Source organism: Anopheles cruzii, chromosome 3, assembly GCF_943734635.1.
Source record: "Anopheles cruzii chromosome 3, idAnoCruzAS_RS32_06, whole genome shotgun sequence".
Lineage (NCBI taxonomy): Eukaryota > Metazoa > Arthropoda > Insecta > Diptera > Culicidae > Anopheles > Anopheles cruzii.
In genome coordinates, this window is record NC_069145.1 from 27,261,992 (window position 1) to 27,283,555 (window position 21,564).

General features: G+C 50.1%; 1 protein-coding gene across 3 annotated transcripts in view; it reads left to right on the forward strand.

Annotated features, from left to right (window-relative positions):
* LOC128275531 (acetylcholine receptor subunit alpha-like 2) overlaps nucleotides 1–21,564 on the forward strand; it is a 39,210-nt gene that overhangs the window by 10,411 nt on the left and 7,235 nt on the right. For all 3 annotated transcript variants that reach the window (XM_053014071.1, XM_053014072.1, XM_053014073.1), the window contains exon 4: nucleotides 4,107–4,287. In XM_053014071.1, coding sequence (XP_052870031.1) covers nucleotides 4,107–4,287 — 181 coding nt within the window. The remainder of the gene's footprint in view (nucleotides 1–4,106; nucleotides 4,288–21,564) is intronic.

A 21,564-nucleotide genomic window follows, 5' to 3' on the forward strand; every position in this document is an offset into this window, starting at 1 on the left:
CCCGTTGGGCCGGCCCGCGGGACGCCGGTCAGTTTCGTGAGTCGCATTTAATTAGCGCTGGACGAAAGCGTAAAGTAAGGAAAATCAATTTGCTTACGCCGAGACGCTGGTTGGCTCCATTCAAAAAAACCCCGTTTGCTGCGTCACTACGCGACTACGGAACAACGTTAAGTCGAGCCGCGCCGAGTGGAGCCCAATTTTGAGAAGAACTGTTTTTTAAATCAAACACGAAGCGTGATTTTTATCGAAGACCTCTGACAAGCGGTTTCGGAAAACATTCAATTAAAGATGGTAAGCCCGGCGCAAAGTTTACGGGTGCACCGTGAAACAATCCGGAAAGTCGCCCGACATAATCGGCTTTCGCTGCTGCCGCTCGTGGTGATGGCTGATAGTCACACTGCGGCTATCTTTCCTTGTACAAACTTTGAACTGATACTGTTGAACTTTTGTCGGTCACGATCACGTCGGAATTCCCCGGAAAACGGAAGCCAGTATGCGTGGTTTTTGCTTTTGCATACTTTTATTTCATTTCATTTCATTTCATTTCGTTTATTAAATTGGTCGCCGGTGGCTTAACAAATTCAAGCTTACATACTAAGTTCTTAAATACTAGGGGCGTTGGAGGCGCGAAGGCGGGAGCGGAAGGAGGACACGGGGAGGTGGAAGTCGAACATGTGGCTTGCGGCATTGAAGGAACCGATCGCCCGCAGGAATGGCTCGTCTGATCCGAAGCGAGATTGGCGGGGGGGAATGAGGAATGGGGGTCTGTCGCGGAGGCGGCGAGAGGGGGCATAGAAAGGGAGTGAGGAAAGTAGGGAGGGAGCATCCATATTATGAAGCAGGAGGTTGGCGATAAAGAGGGATTGGGCAAAAGAGTGGCGGGACGCTATTGTAGGTAGCCCCAACATGCGACAGCGAGTGCCGTAAGGGGGCAAGGTGGAAGCAGAGGTACCCAGGAGCCTGCGAATGGCCAGCCTGGTAAACCGCCGTTGTACCTTCTCAAGCCTGTCCATGGAGGAGGGCGACGAGGGGGACCAGACAACACAGGCATACTCGAGGATAGGGCGGACCCAGCAGCAGAAAAGAGCCCTCAGGCACCAAGGATCGCGAATGTCAGGGGATATGCGAGAGATGAAGCCGAGGGTCTTATTGGCCTTAGCCACAGTGGCCTCGATCTGTGGCGTAAACGTTAATGCGTAATCGAGGCATACGCCGAGGTCCTTCACCGCGGATACTCGAGGGAGGGGAGAGTTAAGGAGGGAATAATTCCAGGATAAAGGCGAACTCAGGCGAGAGAATCTCGGCCCGATCCTTGGCTTCCGTTTCCATTACCTGCCACTGTCAAATGGCGGCGGCAAACTGTTCGGGGAAGCTCTATTGAATCTACTCGCGGAGTTGTTGTTTGACGTGTGCCTTTCTGACCCTCCGCTGCATCTAATCTACATCAATTGGCCAAAAAGCATTATCAATCACCATACGTGAATTACACCACAGCCGGGTCTTTGATCTCATTACGTTGATCAAAATGCACCAACCCCATTCATGATGGGGCATGCTTCGCGTACTCCGAAAGCGCATTAAACGCTTTACCGGGCAGTCTCAGGGTGCGCTGGTGCTAATCATCCGAATGCATCTGGCCAATTTGACCAAATTTTACTACATATTCTATGCTCCCGATCCATGGTAGCGCTGCTTTTTGCTCCATGCCTCACACACGTACGGGTCAATAGAGCGAGTTTTTCAACACAAACTACTGCTTGGTGCTGCTTTTTGAGGTCACTTTTAACAAAAAAAACCGCCAATAATTTATCGCCATCGATTGGGCTTCGGAATATGCCGGGCAGCAATGGGGTGTGCCGTTCCATTTGCAAATGAATCAAATCGGGAGCTTCACCCAGCATGTGGGTCGGTGCTCCGGCAGATCAGGGTAAGGATCAAAGGCCTGTGGGCAAACAGTGGGACGGTTCAAACACAGCTGAGCTACAACAAATGCGGTGCGTTTTTCGCCGCACCAGAAGTAACGGACTCGCCCAACCGTAACTTGTAAATGGAAACTTTTGTAGCACCAAAAAAAACCTCTCAACTCCAAGTGGGTACGGCGCACCACGGCCGGAGGCGAAATAAAAGCTCCCCGTTGCCGTTGGGACGAGCGGGACAATTACGCAATCAATCGTCACGGGGAATTGAAATTAATATATTTTGTCACCAAATAAATTTATGCACGAAATGCTAATTGACTGGCCGTAATTATGCAAACACCGCGCGGGCCAGGTGCCCGCACGGCGGACGGTCCACAAATCGATACTCTCCCATCCATCGCCATCGATTGATGGTTATTATCGACAAAACGGTGCCTATCCGAGTGGGGAGGGGGGGGGACAGAAACCGATCCGGAACCGATCATTAAATTTCTCATCAAAACGATAGACACTCGATCGTTAGTCGGCTAATCTGTGGTGGTTTCAAATTAGCTTGTGGCCTACCCTTTCACTCGAGGGGTCGAGCTGTGAGCGGCACTTGAAGTGGTCAAAGAATTTAGTTTCCACCATCATCCGGAACTGCTGAAAAGTGTGACGGTTTGACCTGCAGACTGGCATAAAATTATGGATCATAAAATTGTATTATTTTAAACCAAATGCGACTGCGACTGCGCCAAACTTCTTATTGAAAGGCCTCGCATGATGAGAATTAATTTAGACTACCCATTGGCCAAGCCTAAACCCGAGTTCTCGCGGCAACACGAACAGCCGTTTCGGCATTTTATTGAGCCAATAATGTTACGACCTTTTATTGCCTACACTGTACGCTCGCCGGACACTGTAGTTACTTATCTTCGACTCGCCACGCCTTGTTGTTAAGTTCGCTCATGTGCCCGACATAAGCTCGGTCCCGGTACACTGGCGCACGTAGCCGATCATGTCCAAGAATATTTACTAGCGAATTAGCAACGGTTGTCCGGTCCGCATCGCATCACTGTTGACCCTTCCTTATCGCCCGGTTCAACGCACCAGCAAAGTTCGCCACTAACCATCACGAAGACAAGCCAAACATTTTTGGAACAGTTTTGGGCCTATTCGGACACCGTGCGTGTTGGGGCGCTCCGCCATGGGACTGGTCAAACCATTGAACATTTGTCATGTGCTATTTTATCGTCACGCGTCTATGCCGCCATCAATCTTCGGCTTCATTTCAGCGCCGTGCGTTCGGATGCTTTGCTCAAAAACAAGCGAAACGACCGGGTCAGCTGCGGAAAACGCTTGAGAAACGAGATTATTTGATTGGGTTTTTTGTACTAGATTTCGCGCCATTGCGAGTGTATCTATAAAATGGTCAAAATATCCCTGACGGCCTGACAAATAGCTTAACGTCGCATCAAAAACGCATCGCCCCATCGCAGTGAGTTCTCCGGTGTTCAGGGACTCAACAGACGGGTTGGACGGTGGTACCGTAGGGGTGAACGCGGAAACATTTCCGATTATCCACTGTTTCCGGTGCTGACTATCGTTTGTGTCCAGATTTTCGACGATTCACAATCGTCGAATGGCACTTTCGAACTTATCCCGAAGCACCCTCTGGCCCGCAAAAACCCACAAACAGATAATCGCCATCGCCAACAGCGCGGCTTGCGTCATGCGCAACAGCAACAACAACAACAGCAACCCAACCCAACAACAGTGTTAATGCTCGGGCATTGCTTCGGGATTATGGCTGCAATCGGGTGTACGCAGGCTGCTCATCGCACGCGAAGCATGTGTCGCGCTGGGTGGACATATTTATTTCACCAAATGGATTATTGATTGCGCGCTGGGACACACGCGCACACGCACCGAGGATCCGGGGCCCCATGAATTTCATATTCATGCTGCCATGTTTATCGCTGCCCCGTCGTCGTCTTCTCGGGGCGCGCCGCCGGCCGAGATTGGGCTGCACATCGTTGTTATTTTTATTGTTCCCTTTGACTTTTTCCGGTCTTAAATCGTTGTCGTTGTCGACACCATGATTGTCACTTTTGGCAATTGATTTTAATCCATGAGCTGGAGCGTGTTCCTGATACGCTTTGTTTTTTTTTTTGTTTTCCCCTTTCCGCTGCCAACGTGTGCCAACAGTGCCGATGGAGAGTACGTGGTGACGACGCTGACCAAAGCGATCCTGCACTACACCGGCAAAGTCATCTGGACCCCGCCGGCCATCTTCAAGTCCTCGTGTGAAATCGATGTCCGCTACTTCCCGTTCGATCAGCAGACGTGTTTCATGAAGTTTGGCTCGTGGACGTACGACGGCAATCAGGTAAGTGGGAAGCCGAAGCCATCACCATCGGACTGATGGCTTAGCAAGCAATACATAAATAACCGTAATACAACGGCATTACAATTAAGTACAAAATATTCCCAAATTCAACTGGGCCATATGGGCTGAGATCGGAAAGCTACCAAGTTATGCCATGTGTTCCAATTCCCTCCGATCCGATACAATGATTCGATCGGAAGCCCAAGTTGCGTAACGACTTCCCTGATGACGGCGGCCCGTAAATCGAAACTTTTCGCATTAACTTAAGCCCATGCTCGCTCCATTGCTGCCATATGGTGCCCATTTAGGGTGGACTCCTTCCGGTGCTCCGGAGCAAAGGTAAAGCAAATTAGGTGCGCCTCCATCACTTTGCCGAGTTAGGCCCCAGAAATCACCGATTAATAAGAAAGATCTATGGAAAACGATTCCATCGTGCTCGCATCCTGAAAGGCTTCACGAAAGCCCATCGTCTTTCGCCGGCTCATGAAAATGCGAAACACAAAGCGATCCCCGGTCGGGTTTTTGGGATGAATCTTAATTTAACCCGAAACAACAGGACTTGTCAGCTCTGCTTAGCAGCAGAACGAGACTTACGACAACTTCCGTTTTGTGTCCACAGCACCATACACAGCGCTTGTTCCGCCAAGAAACCCAAACTCGAGCCCAACAGTGGCCTTTATGCTTTGTTTTTCTTTTGCCCTTTACCGTATTTCTTTCCACTTTTTGGCTCCAGCTCGGCGCGGCGGAGTTCGGACGTCGGGTTTCGCAATACACGAAAAAATTATAAGAAGAAAATGTGACATGATTTATGTTCGACTTCTGAGTTTGCTGCTTACGCTTTTCATTACCATTATCAGGCGCACGCCTAAACTGAACATTAATTATGTAGTTTGCCCGCCCGGCCTGCTCGGCGAATTCCCGGGGCGCGCCCCTCTCAAGGCATCCGGTGCAAGCTACGCATAATTAAAAGTGAAATTTGCGTTCAAAATTGTTGGCCAAACAGAAAAGAAATGGCGACGCGCTTCAATTAATCAGTAGCAAATCCAGTTTGTCAAAGTGCACGTAAACAAACGAAAGCGCTACTCGAGCCCTCCAGCAGCTCCTCGCTTTTGGTCAAAATTGAAAAATGTGGTAAACAAGCAGTAAAGGGAAAACCGACCCCCAAAAGACCCGGTCCGTTGTGGCAGAGGAAAAAAAAACCGCTCACAACGCTACTGCATTGGAGAAGAAAATTATGGCTGTGTAAACAGCAACATAATCATTGATGTGAATGATAGAAAAATGGCTGAAAAGAAACTGAAAAATCGTCGGCTGACCATTGTTTGCGGGTCCTGAGAGAGAGAAAGAGAGAGAGAGAGAGAGAAAGACAGAGAGAGAGAGAGAGCGAGAGAGAGTGCGGGAGAGACCCAGTACAACGACGGCGGTCGGGCACGGGAACGACGCAAATTACCAGCCAAACCGTAATGCAAACTTTCATCATTAATCCAGCGAGAAAGTATGCTGCAGCCAGAGCCAGTCAGCCGGCCGTTAATGGTGTCGACATTGGATAGCAGAAAAGATAAGCAAAAAAACCAGAAAGAAACAGCACAGAAAATGACGATGATGAACTGGGTCGCTGTCAACGGGAGCCAACGTGAAGGTTGGTGTCAGCATCGGGCCCGAGCGCGGCCCGGCTCCTGAAGACTCCTGGATGTTGGATGGAAGTTGGATGAAAGTTAACACCAGCTGGCTTCGGACCTCGGAAACGAAAGAAAAAACGCAACACAAAACACGATACGAAGCCCGCGTTAAACCCTTCACCCCGAAGTAAACCCTTGCTCCTGCGTCGGTGGCCAGAAGAGCATTCGGAGGCCGGTTGTTCCACGCCTCGTTTCTTCGCCGGCGGTCTGGAAGTGCCTGCGCTCGCTGGGGAAAATTAATAACGGGGCACTAAGAGCAAAAATAAACTTCTTATTTTGTCAAACAATCATCGGGCGCCGGAGTCAAGGCTAGGCTCGAGGGCAGGGTCAGAATGAACCCGGCGGCACGACGACTGTTTGTTGGCAGTTAATTTTCTCCCCGAACACCGCCCAACTTTCACCCGGGAACCCAGGGACTCCCAGAGCGGGAAAACCGATCACACGGATGGCGATGAATGGTTGAATTGATTGGTGAAATGGTTGCCATAAACGAGCCACGATTTGTTCAGCGACCGTAGAGAGAGCGAGTGAGGCGAGTGAGGGAGATTGGACGGTACGGTTCCGCGCTAAGATACGTCATCGAACGTCAACATCCGAGTGCGACCGGAAGTGGGCCCTCGGCACCCCGCCGGGCTGGAAAGTCGCCCGGCACCGGAGTTTCGGCTGTCTGTAGCCAAGACATGACAATATTTGCCACTTTTTCGCACACTTTTCTACTCCATTTTTCGCTCTCATGCCGAGGTGTTCCCGGTGGTTGCTAAACTTCTCCACGTGGCCCTGACGGCAACGCGGGAACGCGGGTGCGGGTGAACCGATGCTCGACTGAACACTTCCGCGACCTCAACATAAATACACTTTCTCGGTTGATTGCTTCATTTTTACTTTTCCGATCGGAATCCGAAAGGTTAAAAGCCGCTCCGACGTTCGCTAAACAACGTGGTGACAAATGTGACCGTTTTGTGTGTGTGTGTGTGTGTGTGCCGAGTGATGGGTGTTTGATTCGTTCCCTAGTCGCGCTGTTTGTGTGCTCGATGAAAGAAAGTAATTTCCCATTTGTAAACAGGGGACGGTCCCTGAAAGGCGCACGGTAAGGGCAATAAAAAGAAGGATTTTTCGATTTCTCGGGCACCTATCGGGAGTTTTGTGAACGTGGTTCACTTCAAAAATTGCCCTTTATGTGCCGCTTATCGAGAACTCATTTCAAAACACCCTTCCTAATTGATTGAGCCAGCAAAAGGGCGGACGAGTGGAACTCATTTGGATAATGCATTAATTATACAGATTCATTGACGGTAAAAAGTATGCATAAGCTTATCTGAGTTCTAAAATTTGTTATCAATCATCGGAATGAGTTTAATCTAATCCAAGTAAAGCCCTCGCCACAGTTATTATACAATTGGAAGCGACGTCACTTGTAACTGCAGGTCCGATCAACGCCTTTCGATCGACCGCCATTATCGAGTGGCGCATGCCGGCCCAACCCTTCATTCCGTTGAGTAATTGCCGTCAGTATGATGATTACGTGTTGATAAAATTGAGCCCTTTTCAAGCCACCGGGCGATGACAAACGATCCCCGAACAGCATGCCCGAGCCGAGGAGAAAGGATGATCAATTTTGCTCACTCCATGACCCGCCCCACCCTAACGCGGGGGCCGATCCCATTTCAAAGCTCGGGTGTCCGGTCCGGTCCGCAGCTATAGATCACTCAAACCAGTTCCAATAAGAAGCCTGCTCTGGAGTAACCGTAGGTGACGAAATAGGAAACCGGCCGAACCAAACCAAAAAAAACCAAAGATGCCCCGGAAAAAGGATCATCAACTTTTCAGCCGGTCACCGGACCGGTGGCCACCGAACCGGACACAGCAAACCCAATGCGCCGCGCCGGTGGCAAGTGAGACAAATTGACGAAAATATGATTTTTATGCTTTCTCCGCGCGCTGGTGTTGCCTTTCCTGGTTCACTGGCTAACATTTTGCAATTTAACAGCCCCACATTGCTGAGCCTGGGACGGGGCAAAACGTGGGGAAGCTCATAAAAAAAGGGGGGCGAGCGATCCATAAAAAGATGCCGGACGGCGATAAGTAGGACGCAAGTCGAAGCCACCGGAGGCGCCTGTGACGCCGCCAGAAGCACACTCTTTTTCGCCTTGGGTCTATTGATGGGAAAAGTTCGCAAGGTTCCGCTTCACCAGTGCGCCAGCTATTTGCTTCCTTTTTTTTCGCCCGCTTCCGGTGACAGTTTTTCCTCGTTTTTCTTGTTTCGTTGCTTTTCTTTCGAGGTTCGTTCGGTTTTCCGAAACGAGTCGGCTTTTTTGAGTGGTTTTGACTTTTTTCGACTCACCCCGAGACCATAAAACGGCAGACGGCAAACGGAGTGAAAATGTTTCGTCGAGTGCATTGGGTACGCCCCGAGTGGCCAGCTTGCTTACCTTGCCCTGTGCCTGTGGTTGAGGCGGCCGGGTCAAAGTACTTGACGAATTTCGCCCAATAAAACTGCCATCCACCATTAGCATGGCCACGGTGTCGCACCGCACCGTAATGGACGAGGGGGTCACTTTTTATTTCCTGCGCGGCAGATTTGAATCAATTCCGCTCCGGCGCAAACGATATCAAAACATAATTCGAAACGAAATGTAAATCTATTCCAGACACTGAGTCGCCGTGCCTGTCTGCCCGACGACTTGGAAAGAGCTTACAGTTTTAAGATCATCCCGGATTCTCGGGGAAGCCAGGGGGTAGGTTGTAAAACCGTAAAAGGAAGCTATCGGTGGAAGCGAATGTTTGTTAAAATTCCACCATCAACTTCGCGACAAGTACTCCAATTTCGACGCCACCAGTGCATTAATGAAACCATTATGCATCCCCAAACGGTGTCTGCTTTATCGTCGTCGGTTTGTGCTGTTTAATCTTCAAACTTTTTTGTGGCTTAAAAGTCATTAGCATATTTTTGAATCAATTGCATTGCACTAAAGAGGAGCTGGTTTCGGCTTTACAGAAATTTTTCGACAAAACCATTCTGAAAGAATCTTGGAAAAGTCCGTCAATAGATTTTTTCGCAGTAGGATTAATGCTTCGATAGAACGCATGAAATGCTGACAGATTCTTAAATCGGTCTGGCAACCAGCCTCTTGATTAAAGTTTATAAATAAAAATATTAACAAATTTTTGTTTAATCTTGGGGGAACAAGTTTAACTAAAATGTACCCAATGTTTCTCAGTGTTTTAGTATAAAGTACTCACCTGCAAATGAATGGTATTCGTCATCCTTTCATCGCCATCGGTAACCGTGTTTTTGTCAAATTATAGGGCGGATTGATACACATTACTCTACCTTACATGGCTAATCATTGGTTATTGGCCTATTTTAAAATTAATTCGATTCAGAACTATTTCAGATTATTTGACTTATTTCAGGAAGTCAAAACAAAAATGTATCCAATCGTTATCGAGAAGCGAGTTGAACGAGATTGATTTAGAATAACAATGGATAACGAATGTCCAGAGACACCTTACACACCAAAATGGCTTAAAATTTGGCTACTAAAACTCTGCGATAGGCATGAGTGCCACCTCAATCCGCTATTAATAAACCAACCATTCAAAGTGGACAACATACAAAACTTGATTTTCAAACTCCTACTCATAGCCCAAATGTTTTGCAACATCACCCGACCGCGATTATGTTGCCATTAGCCGCAAGCATTGCCAAATTCCATCGAATTATGACAACCATTTTCAAGTGAATCCATTTGCACGAAAACACATCTCAATGGACTGTGTGTGGGCGAAGATCTGAAACCCTTTTTCATGCAATCAAGCGGCCCTCATTACCATTTCGCTCGAGTGGCACAGAAATTAAACCTTTCCACGAACTGCCACTGCCACTGCAGACGGCAACTGGACGCCCTCGCGCGTGAGTTAATTATTTGTTTGTTATTTTGCTAAACGAACGGGCCCACGATGTACGCCATGCGCATCGCACGACCCGGAACCGCCCATTTGGGCCCATTTTTTCACCATCCGCTTCTGTTCTGTGTTTGGCGCATAAATCCCGGCCCGAAAGCCCACAGAGACGACAGTGTTCCGACCGCGACCAAAGCCGACCACCCTATGCTTCGAATTAGCACTCCGCACTGGGCGGGAACATCGGCGGTCGGGCGGATCCAGGGTGCGGTGCCACAAAGTCGGCCCGTCATTGTCCGACGACCCCGGCCACGGCGGACCGTTGGCGCACCACAACTTTGGCTTATCGGAAAAGCTCCATCGTCATAATTTAATAAGTTTCCTACGGTACACGACACGGGGCACACTGCAGCGACGGGAAACGCGACCAGCCAACAACTACTGCGGCCGCGACGGCAACGACGATGCCCTTTTTGTTTCGTGCCGCTGTTAAAAGCCGAGCCCGCCATTCCGCGATCGCGACCGCAGGAGACCGCTTTTCGATGATGGTATGTAATTTGCAGAAAATCCCGGTGACCCCCCGGGCCGGGCCGAGCCGGTGCGGTCAACGCGCCCTGAGTGGCCCACCGCCGGGCGGAATGTTGTCTGGCCTATTATCTCGCCGGATGTGCGAGTCCTCGCGGAGTCAAGTGGCCCCTGCCGTTTATCGCCGCGCCCTATCTGATGCTCCGGTGGCGCTTCTTCCAGTCGGCTGCACCCCGACGCTGGGACAGCGTTAGCGCCTTATCTTCCGGGTGTTCCGTGTTTAGTTTTAAGCTGTCTCCCGCTGCCACGGCAGAGGGCCAGGAGGGCGCAAGTAAGACGCCTGGGCCGAGGATTTACTGCCCTAAGTACCGGAAAGAGGCGAAAGAGCGAAAAAAAGCGGGCCAACTCTGAGCAGAACACCCGGGATCTTCCAAAGTTCCAGCTTCCTCCAGTTGACGATGGGCACCGTCTGTGTGTGCGCCGGCGTCCCAACGCGCCCTTGCGTGGTCCGTGTTCCGCAGCTTCCGTGACCGTCACTGTGCGGTGGACGAGCAAAAGCTTGAGTGCCGAGTTTACGGTGCCCTTTTTTCCTGGTCGCGCCAACGTTACTGGCCTGCAATCGGCCCATCTATCTTCACGTTCCACTTCCAGCCGGCTAGCTGCGCGGCGCAGTGGCATTATTTATGCTCTCGTGTTATCATTAAATTGCATCTTTTCGTGTAATTCAATTCACCGCTAGAGCCAAGTCATGGGGTCCGACCCGGAGACGGCGTCCTTGCCAGCGTGGACCTAAAAGATGTTCCCTGCGGCCTTCGAAACCCCATCGTCCGCCACACGGGTTGGAGCCCTAAAGCCGCTGCTTGTTGCAGTGGCACTACGGAGCACTCGAAAAGGTAGCATCATTCTGGGAAGATGTCTACACCAGGTACTCCGGAGGCTCCGTTCAATATGCAAATTGGCGGTGGCGCATTAAGTATATTGAACCTTTATTGAACAATAACTGAGAGCCAGAGTACCGGGTTCCGGTTCCGCTGCGGCACTAGCAATCGTGGCCGGTTAAATTGATTTTTTGTCTGCCTTCTTCAAACGTCTTCTAATATTAACGTAATAAAAGTGATATACACGCAGTCGTTAGCTCCTCCCCTGGGGGAAGTTCCGTCCAGCGGAGTGACGTCAAGTATCAGCGACTCCGAACCCCTGGCGCGGCCAGCTAACATAAACTATTGCGGCGGGTGAGTATCGAACCTGGAGAGAGTGTTTTAATAACACTTCAGTCCAGAAGCTACCACGACCGTCGAGGCCACTAAGATGGCGACCATGAAGCTAATTCAACCGACGACGAAGACGACGGCAGACCTCCTTAATCAAATGGAGCGTAACTCTCGGGCTCTACGGATAACGCGACTTGGGGAACTAAGCCGGAAAGTTCCGCGTCTGTTCCGCGCGGGCCACATAAAACAACACTAAACTACCGAAACTACCGTCGCCGTAGTAATTCTGGTTTCGGAGCCCCCTTTTGAGAGCCGGTGCCACAATCGCTTCATTTACTAGCCTTAATAAATTATTGTGAAATTTTATTAGGACACTCTCGGGCCGAACTGCGCTTTTATGTGCCGCGCAAGTACAGTTTATGGTGGCCGCCGCCTCCGACCCTTTCGGGAGCCGAGTGGACCAGTAAAACGCTCGCTCGACGGCTAACCGCCGAACAGCAGTCCGGACACTTTGTTGACGGGGAGCACGTTCTCCACCACCTTGCTGACCGAGCCGAGGCCTTCGCCGAGGAACGAGCAGGAAACGGACTTGAGCGCCTCCAGTTGGGCTCCCCAGATTGACAGCTGGCAGAACCTGGGCGAGACGGAATCAAAATCAGGTGCGAAAATGCTCCACATGGGCCACGTAACGCAGAACGTACCTAAAGTCGTTGTTCACCGCAATCTTGTCGCTGATCTTCACGAACGGTGTGCCCTTGCTGGAGAAGCCCTTGAACAGGTTGTCCTGGTGCATGCTGCTGATGTTGAGGTACGCAAACTTGGCGACGAACGAAGCGAACGACTTCCGTGCGCTCAGATCGGCGGCCGAGGTGAGCGTGGCACTCTGCACCGGGTTGCCGAATACGTCCTGCGTGTCGAACAGGATGCCCAGTTCGTCACCATGCGCTACCAGCTCCATCGGGGCTCCGTTGGTGCCGCTCTTGGCCACGATCGGCAATCCACCCAGGAAGTCTTTGCCGTGTGTTCGCTCCGACCGATAGTCGAAGCTGTACATGAACGCTTGCGAGCGCTTACTCCAGGTCTGGGCGGACACTACGGCGGGCAGATTGAACAGGGCATCCGTCGTGGCTTCGACCAGCTTGCCCAGCACTTGCATGACGTCCCAATTGCTCGGAACCTCCAGATACTTGTCCAGCTTCAACACACCGCCGACCGATTCCAGAGCCTGGACCTGCTTCTCGAGCCCGAGGAAGCCCTCCAGACCGACCAGAGAGCTCGTCTTGCGCAGGAAATTCGTGGCACCCTTAAACACGGACTGGATCTCCTTGACTGCAATTCGGAACCGGAACGTCAGGCATGTAGGTGCATGGTCACACTGATGTTGGACTTCGTTACTCACCGTCGATCGCGTTCGCTGTCTCGTCTTTCGTGACCCCAATGAGCAGCGGAATCTTGGGGAAGTCGCCAGCCCCCAGCGACGTCTCCGGTTTATCCGTCAGCAGTCCGAGCAGCCCGCGCGCATCGTCCTTCTCCTCCACGACCGGATTCAGCCCGGCCTGCGGAGTCATACCGTTGACGATCTTTTCACCACTGAACCGCTCCATCTGTAGCCCGTTGTCCATCAGCACGATCTCGTTCGTCGATTTGGTGCGCAGACACTTTACCACTTCCGTTTCGTTGCCAGCCATGCAGTGGTGTTGGGTGGTCGTCTCTCGGTACGTTTCACCGGGTTCCCGCTCGTACGCGTTCGGTTGCAACGACGATCCGGACATGGCCACTACACCGCTCACCGAACTGCGCGACATGCTGGCCGACGCCAGCATCATGGCTGCGTTCGCACCGGATCCGTGCCCAACGAGCTTGATCTGGGCCGGATCTCCTCCGAACCACGAGATGTAGTCCTTAACCCAGCGTACGGCCGTGGCCATGTCGAGCAGGGCCAGATTGCCCGAAAAGTCACGGCTGCCGTCGCCGATGATTCCGAACGAACCGAGCCGATACTGGATCGGCACGAAGATGACCCCGTTGGAAGTCAGTGGCTCAGCACCGTACTGTGAAGCCGACCCGTACCGGTATCCGCCTCCGTGGATCCACACCACCACCGGAAGTCCCGTCGTCTCGTCGGGCATCTGCGGTGTGAAGACGTTGAGCAGCAGACAATCCTCGTGACCGTACACCCGGTACGGATTGTTGGGATCCGGCTGCGGACAGGGTGGACCATTGGCGGTCGCATTAACGTCACCCTTCAGATGCAGGAACCGTGGCCGGGCAAACCGATTCTGACCCGTCGGAGAGTCGGCGTAGTGGATACCCCGGAACGAGTACAGACCGGACGCGCGGCTACGCGTACCCTCGACGCGGGCTGTCCGACCTCCGACACGCACAAACACAACCGGATCATCGAGGGGTGGCGTTGCCGATCGGATACCACCGACGATCGCCTCTATAGGGGCCACCTCCAGCAATACCAGCCCTACTAGGACCGGAGCTAGAAACAATAGTGCACTCCGCAGCATCACACGTTTCGAGGCCACAATCTCCGGAGAGCAACTGAACTGGAGACGCCTTGCGGTCGCACTTCAAGACCACCCGACTTCTTATCGTTTATCTTTAGCAGGCTAGCGAAGGCTAGCCGAGCCTTATGCTGGCCGGTTTTGCGAAAATGGAAGTCCAAATTTGCGAATGAGGTTTATTTTGGGTTCTGGCTCATGGTTCGTTCTTATCACCTTTTGTGTGGTGTTTTCTTTTGATTCCTATTACTTTTCGTTATTAATTCATTGTTAATTACTATTTCATTATGCATTACTTGCATATTGCAATCTTTTTGGAACAAATTCACTTTGTAACTTGTTTTATAGGTCTTTTTCCAAGCTCCTATATTCTCTACAAAAAGTATTTCCTGTACAAAGCTCATGGCTTTTCTTTATCAGTTTGTTTATTTTTAAGCGAAGAATGCAAATTATACAACGATTCCACTTTATTGTAAGTTTCAAGCACGATAACTTTTTAGTTGTTATATCAAACGGTTCCAATATTATTCCAACGGCCACCCGTGGTCCTTTGAAAACTTTGGAATATTCGCCATATCCAAAGTTTCGGTTTTTATACGTCCACCACTTCCATTCTATTTTACCTCAGCATAGATAACATAGAGAATGCCGTTTGGAACAATCAACCAACTTGTGTACGTTGAAAATTGTTTCGCGTCGGTCCACGGCCGTGGATTGAAGCGCCGCAAAACAACGGCAAACCCAAATAATCTCTTTTCGTTCGACCGGCTCCCGCCACCGGCCGACGATTCGGAAAGAGAAACATTTGCATTCGTCGGTTCTGTCGCGCTATCAACATTTGTCCCCCCCCCCCCCCCCCCGGCCCGGTATGCTCCCACTCAAGCAGCGGGGCGATAAAAGGGAAGCAGCCCTCGTCGGTTGCGCCGCCAGCACGCTTTTGACCCGTTTATGCTCTGCAGAGGCACTCACACGAGGCCCGTCACGGCCGCAACTCGGTCGGTGTGCCATCTGGCACCTCTCGAACGATGCAGCGGCGAACGAAGGCGTGTTGGCGTGTCGTTGGCGTACCATTGCACCAAAAAAGCGGGGACCAAAACAAAACGTAAATTGAACGTAATAAATTACTACGGAACCGGTCACGGCGAATCTTGGGAGCCCTCACTCAGGGGCCGTGGCGCCGGCCACATGAGCGAGTACTACTACCGTGCAAAACGTATGCTATCATGTTTTATTTACCCTGTCGTCGCGCACGGAACCCGGCCCGGCCTCGTCTGCGCCCGCTTCCGGGTTGTGGGTTTTTGGCAACGATGTTTTCCGGGGGCCGGGTTCCTCGCTCCGTTTTATAGCCATCTAAACTGACACCCACAGAGCCGTAGCACGTAGCGTCTCAAGCCGGCCTCAGCTAGCACTGGGATGGACAACGGATGAATATAGTTTTGGTCTTTATTGTTATTATTATTATTGAATGCATCGATTCGGTGCCGACGCCCGCTACGTCCGCAGACGCCCGAAAACTTTCCCAACTTCGTTGGGTGGGTTTTATGGCGAAACATTTTACTATCGCCGGGTCGCGAAACAGAAAGCCGGGCCCTGAACTATGAAACGTGACACCATCCGGGTCCGGTGCTCCGCTTCATGTTTATGGTGTAATCAGTGAAGTAGTGAGCGACGGATACGATTTACTTATTGGCAAAAATAAAATGCAATTACCTTGTAGCAGAAGCATTGGTCAATTAAGTAGATGACAGACGCCGTGGTCAGAGCGGATGAAGAGGGATGGCCTTAGCTGAGCTTCGGGGTGCCGAGTGTTACCAAAGTGAAGACATTTTAAGTACGACACTCAAACTGATTTGCGGGATCATTCAGGCCACACGCCATAGGTAAATTTTCAATGCATCTTGAATGTTGTATCTCTATCGGTCTAAACACTACGTGGTTTGAGATATGGAGAGCAATGCAATGCGATTTTTATTTAACCAGCCAACGTATTAACACAACCTTATCATGCCACCTCTTATCACTGATCTTAAAAAACTAATTTCCATCAATTTCGTAAGCAAGAATGGAACTCAGCGATGGTTAAAGCGTTTTGTCCCGTATTGGAAATCACAAAAAATTTATACTGAAATGTAAACGAACTCCTTTTTAACACATGGGTCAACTACTTCTGGAGCCAGCAATGAAAAACACAGTTTAAGAGTAAATGAGATTTTATATAACATTTATATTATAAATACATAGTCGCCCTAACTCTTATATCACTACGTTGCTTCTCCAATTTGACTATACGATTCGTTCCATCTATTTTGATTTATTGCAACCGCTCAGCAAACCCAAACATTGGCTTTCCAGCTGCTGATCGATACGATTTCTGTTTGTTCGACCGACCAATCATTGTTGAACCGTTCCCAACAGCGATTAGTGAAAGCGATCGACATGATTGTTGTTCTGATCAACTATGAGGTATCGCGGTACTAATTGCATTTATTCATGAAGCGGTCAGCGTGTTTATGAAAAATATACATAATTCCATTAAAAATAGTTGCCGTCATAAATATAATAGTTAAACTACAATAAGGATGTGTGTTAAAAAACTCTTTCATACAAAATTGTGTGATGCAAAAAGCTGTTTTATAAAATCTTTTTTTTCGGTTTCTAAATGATGGTCTACATAATGAAGCTTATCTTATTAAAGAAGACGTGTCCGGACCTCGGACAAAGAGTAAAATTCACCGTTTTCCCATTTTCACCATTAATGGTAACAGCTTTTCATAAGCTGTAGGGCAAAATATCAAGACAAAGAATCTCCTAAAGAATTAAATTCTTAAAATAGGCTACCCGAACCTCGCGATGTATATTTTACTTAATTTTACGACTCCCTCCGCGGGAGCTGCTGCTCGGATTGGAGCGTGTTTATTAGATCCCGCGCCGGTGGTGCCTCATCTATATTTCAGCTTCTAGCCAAAACACCCACCAAGTACATGCGTACGTGTGTGTGTGTGTGTATGTGTGTGTGTGTGTTAATAATTCATAGCGAATCGTCCGACACACCCAGCGACCGAGGGGCCGTTTGTGACAGACACCTTCGCCAGCACAAGCCGGTCGCCAATGGTGGCGGCCGCCGGTTTTCGGAAGCTGCGCCGGATTATTGGAAATCATTTCAAATCCAATTTGTCAGCTGAGTACTCCCGTGGGTGGGCGGTGGTGGTCCGGGTGTGGCGTGGAATAGGACAGCATAACCGACGACAGCAAACACCCTCGATTTGTCATGATTTGCTGCGAAGCCAGCGCAGCCGGCCGCCCGGTAACGCCGGCGAAGACGACGCCGAGGAATGTGTTATCGTCGCGGGTGACCCTGAAGCTTTGGGGCGGGGGGAGGGCTGCCGCGGGACCATGTTGTGGCATGCGTGTTGACACATATGCACAAGCCTTATCGCTCGGCCACGCTCCCCGCCCCAGCCCCGCCCGCTCGGAGGGCGCGTTTCGGTTGGCGAAAACACGACGCCGTCGACGCATATTTCTGCCGACAGCCCCGGGCTGGAGCCGAGGCGTGCGGCGAAGCCCTAAGATAAAGGCGCCGTTTCATATTCATGAAACTTTATGATTTCCGGAACTCCCCACAGGGGTGGCCGCTGCGCGCCCCGTCCTGAACGGGCAAACCCTGTGGCCCGAAAAGTTCTGTAACGCCGGGCGCGTTCCATTTTCGTGGCGGAATTTCGGCCACATTTCGACTGTTCGCATTCCTCCGCCGGTCGCACGGTCGACCGGGGTAGCGGGCGAAGGGACGCAAGCAAGGTGGCAAGCGCCGCGGCCCCCGCCTGCCTCGCGTGCCGCGGGCCAACAACGATTTTCATAATTTCATATTTGTATGCATGGAAATAGGGGGTTTGCCCGATTCTCGTGCAAAAGCCCGGCCAGAGCCAGCCGCCGGCCGCATGCCAAAGGTCAGTCCGATGCCCGAGGGGCGGTGTTCGGGAAGGCGCGGCGGGAAGGGAAGTTATGCTGTCAGGATGTGAAGCATACGCTTGCGGAACAATATACATTTATGGCTCTCGCCCGGCCCAAGGTGAGCCGAAGAGCCGAGCCCACTGGCCACCAAAGCGGCACCGGCAGTGGCATAGGAATTTCTTACGCCCTCTCCCGGAGGCAGGGAAGCCCCGGAATCATTTGTCTGCATCTCGGAGGTTTCGATCGCACACACGGAGATTATCGCCGTACCACAATTTGCACGGCTTTGTCCAATATGGAATTACCTTTCCGAACTGTCGGCCAGGTTGGCAAACAAATCGTTGGCCCTTTTCGGCGTCGATCAGGTGAGGGTGATAATGCCGATCCCTGCTGCGAATGCCCCGGATGTGCAAATGAGCATAATATTCTATGCCAGCTTCGGAATCTGTGAAGTCACACTTCGATTTTACGATTTGTGGATCGGAAACCGAGGCCACCCACAACCCGTGAGGCTCTAGGATAACCGAACGGTGCGTTTGCTATTCGCTATGGCAGTGGCGAGATAGACAACCTAAACACGCAGCACCGAAGGACAATAACAAATGGCCGCGTTACGCGTGAATCACAAAATTGAATACATTTGGGCAGCGGTTTTGACATTTGGCACAAAAAAACTTCATGAAATGGACCACGCAGCTTTCTTTTTTTTGTCCACAAAAACATCTGAGTGGAGCTTATGGCGAAATGAATTTGGACACGGAACATCGGATGGTCCGGGGGGTCCGTCCCTGGTCAAATCTGTCAAAATAAGCCTTCGCTGGGTCTAAAAGAGAGAGAAAGAGAAAGCTGTTTAAAAAGTTCCTGCCATCCATCAATCCGCACACACACATACATGCCAAACAAAAGCCCATGTGCCAGGCTCGAGATAATAGTGTGAAAAATGAGACGGCCAACTGATATGGGACAGAATTACACAACACCAACCACATATTAGGCAATGCGAAAAGTCTGTATGCTTTTGTCACTGAATAAGCGTTGATTGCCATGTACCATGTGTGGTCTTGTTCGAAAGGTAGCTTATGAAAAATGTCTGATGCTCTGATAGTGTATCTGACCGTTTGGATCAATTTACATGACTTCTCTCATAGAAAAGTATCTAATCTCCTGATGTTGCTATGGTCGTCCGATTACTTAAAAGGTCCGCAGATGTACAATTGAGATGGTCAACCGTTTAGTGCTAAGGAAAAGCATGACATCTGTTACGGAGCGGACCTAACGCGCGAAGGAGCGTGGTCCAAAGTGATCTCGCGTTCACTTACCAGTTCTGATCTTTTGCCAACGCCTTCAAACCGTTTGTTAATCGACTCTTTTGGCCTGGGACGGACAGGGTAGATGGGTACTACTACCTGACAGTGGAGGCCTCGAGAAAAGATTGGTTTCCGACTATTAGAGTTCCGACGGAGTGGTGCAAACGATTGTAAGCAGTCAACATCCGGAGGGATCTCACAAGCGGGATCAAACGGTTCAAGAGTAAAAGACTTGAGACCAGAGCGTTCCGTAGCCTAACGATATCTGATTTATTCTTCAAATTTCCACGCCTTATATAGTAAGATTTCGGTAAAATTATGCGATCCTTGTCTCTTTCTATGCATGCATTGATTCTCGGTGGTGGTCTCCTTTTTGGGTCTATTTTCGGTTTATTGATCTAGGTCCTATGCTGCGGCCATATGTTTCCTACGCTTATCTATCGTAATGTTTAGATTACTCTTGCCTGCAATGCATTTTGAAGATGCAGTTTGGATCAACGCGGTTTCTGTATATTTTAAGATGTGTGCTGCTCCCACGCTATGATTTCTGCTTTGTTTGTTTATGATTCTTAAGACCCCTCGCGGTCGATCGCGTTCTATGGCTTGAGCCTAACGTTCTTATAATTCGTAGCTTATCTTTATTGCTTATGACGCTAGGTTAGAAATCGTCGCGTTCTCAACAACATCATTTATGAAAGGCAGGCTATGCAAACCAGATTGACATTCGGAAGTAAATTTACACGGTGACAAAATGTTGCGACATCTAAATATTGATATGAATACGTGAATATCGTTCGCGAATGTCGAACTAAACATAATATGAAATATGTGCATCGAACCACCATAAGAGACTCCAAAGTAAGGAATGTTTCGTGTACAACTGTGGGCTACGGCGAAGTGAGTTTTACAGCAAAAGTTTTACAGTCGTTCACAAAACAAGCTTCGAAGATAAAAGACATGCTCAGTGGGAAATCAGAACATTTCTCTACCAATGTTATCCTATTGAAACTATTTTTACGAATTCTCGGCCATGCCCGAAAAAAGGAGAAAAACTTTTTGCATGACCTACCAACACACCAGAAACAGGCCAATCCCTTCTAAAGCTGACAATCCGGTGTCGAACCGGAAGCTAATGGTACGGCGCGTAGTAGGAAAGAAAAACAATCGTATAAAAAATCACAAACCCGATGACCGATGGCACCGTCTTATCGATGCATGGCCCATGGTGCACAGTAAGCGGGAAAAATTGTGCCTAAAACGCATAATTTTACAATCCTTCAGCGATCCCTCGGACGTCCGTGTTTTTCTTTGCCGCACATTCTTTTCCTCGCGCCATGTATGTTAACTTTTCCCTGCCCCGTGCTCCCGAGGGTTCCGTGCTCCCCAAGAGCTCGGTCGCGCTACACCCTCTCGAAGAAAAATGATGGGCCTTAATCCGGTATCCGGAAAAAAGGTCCACGAAATGGGGAACCACTTCCGAAAGGGTCGCCCGATGCGTCCGGGTCCGAGAAGTATCATTTTGGAGCCCGTGCTCCGTGCTCTACGGAGAAAAGGCGTGAAAGTGTACAACTTATGGGTGGTGTGTAACTTTCCCTGTTCCGTACCCAATCTTCTTCTCGCTGTCTCTATCTGCTTCTCTCCTTATCGAGATTAAAGTCCGTCTTCCAGAGTGTGCCCCTTCGCTCTATGCGGGCATTTTATTTCTTTTTAAAATGGACCAAAATCCGTTTTAGCACAGTTCCTCGTGGAAAACGCGCCAAGAGCACCGGCAGGATGAGGGGCAGGCAGGCGACTAGATAATCCTTTTGGCGAACGGAAACCACTTTTCGGCCCCTGTGGCATCGCAAACGATCCCGGAATCCCGGTTCCCCCTAACGTGTGAAAGATATGGCGGTTCACCCAAGCTGGTGTCCTTTTTGGTCGGTCACTGTCTTTCGACACTTTTTTTTCTCATTCTTGCATTATTCTCTCTCGCTCGCTCTCTATCAAATCCTTCGTTTTCTCGGTCCTTTCACTGAACCGATTCAAGGAAAGTGTCATGAACTGCCGATTCTCCTCGAACGCGAGCCTTCCACCATCTTGTTTCCCGTACTCTGGTGGCCAACCTTCCGAGAAGCTCGGCTAAGAAGGGGCCGACGAAAAGCCCCAGCTGCCAGGCTTCACAGATTGGACGGAGTGTAAGACAAATAAAAGT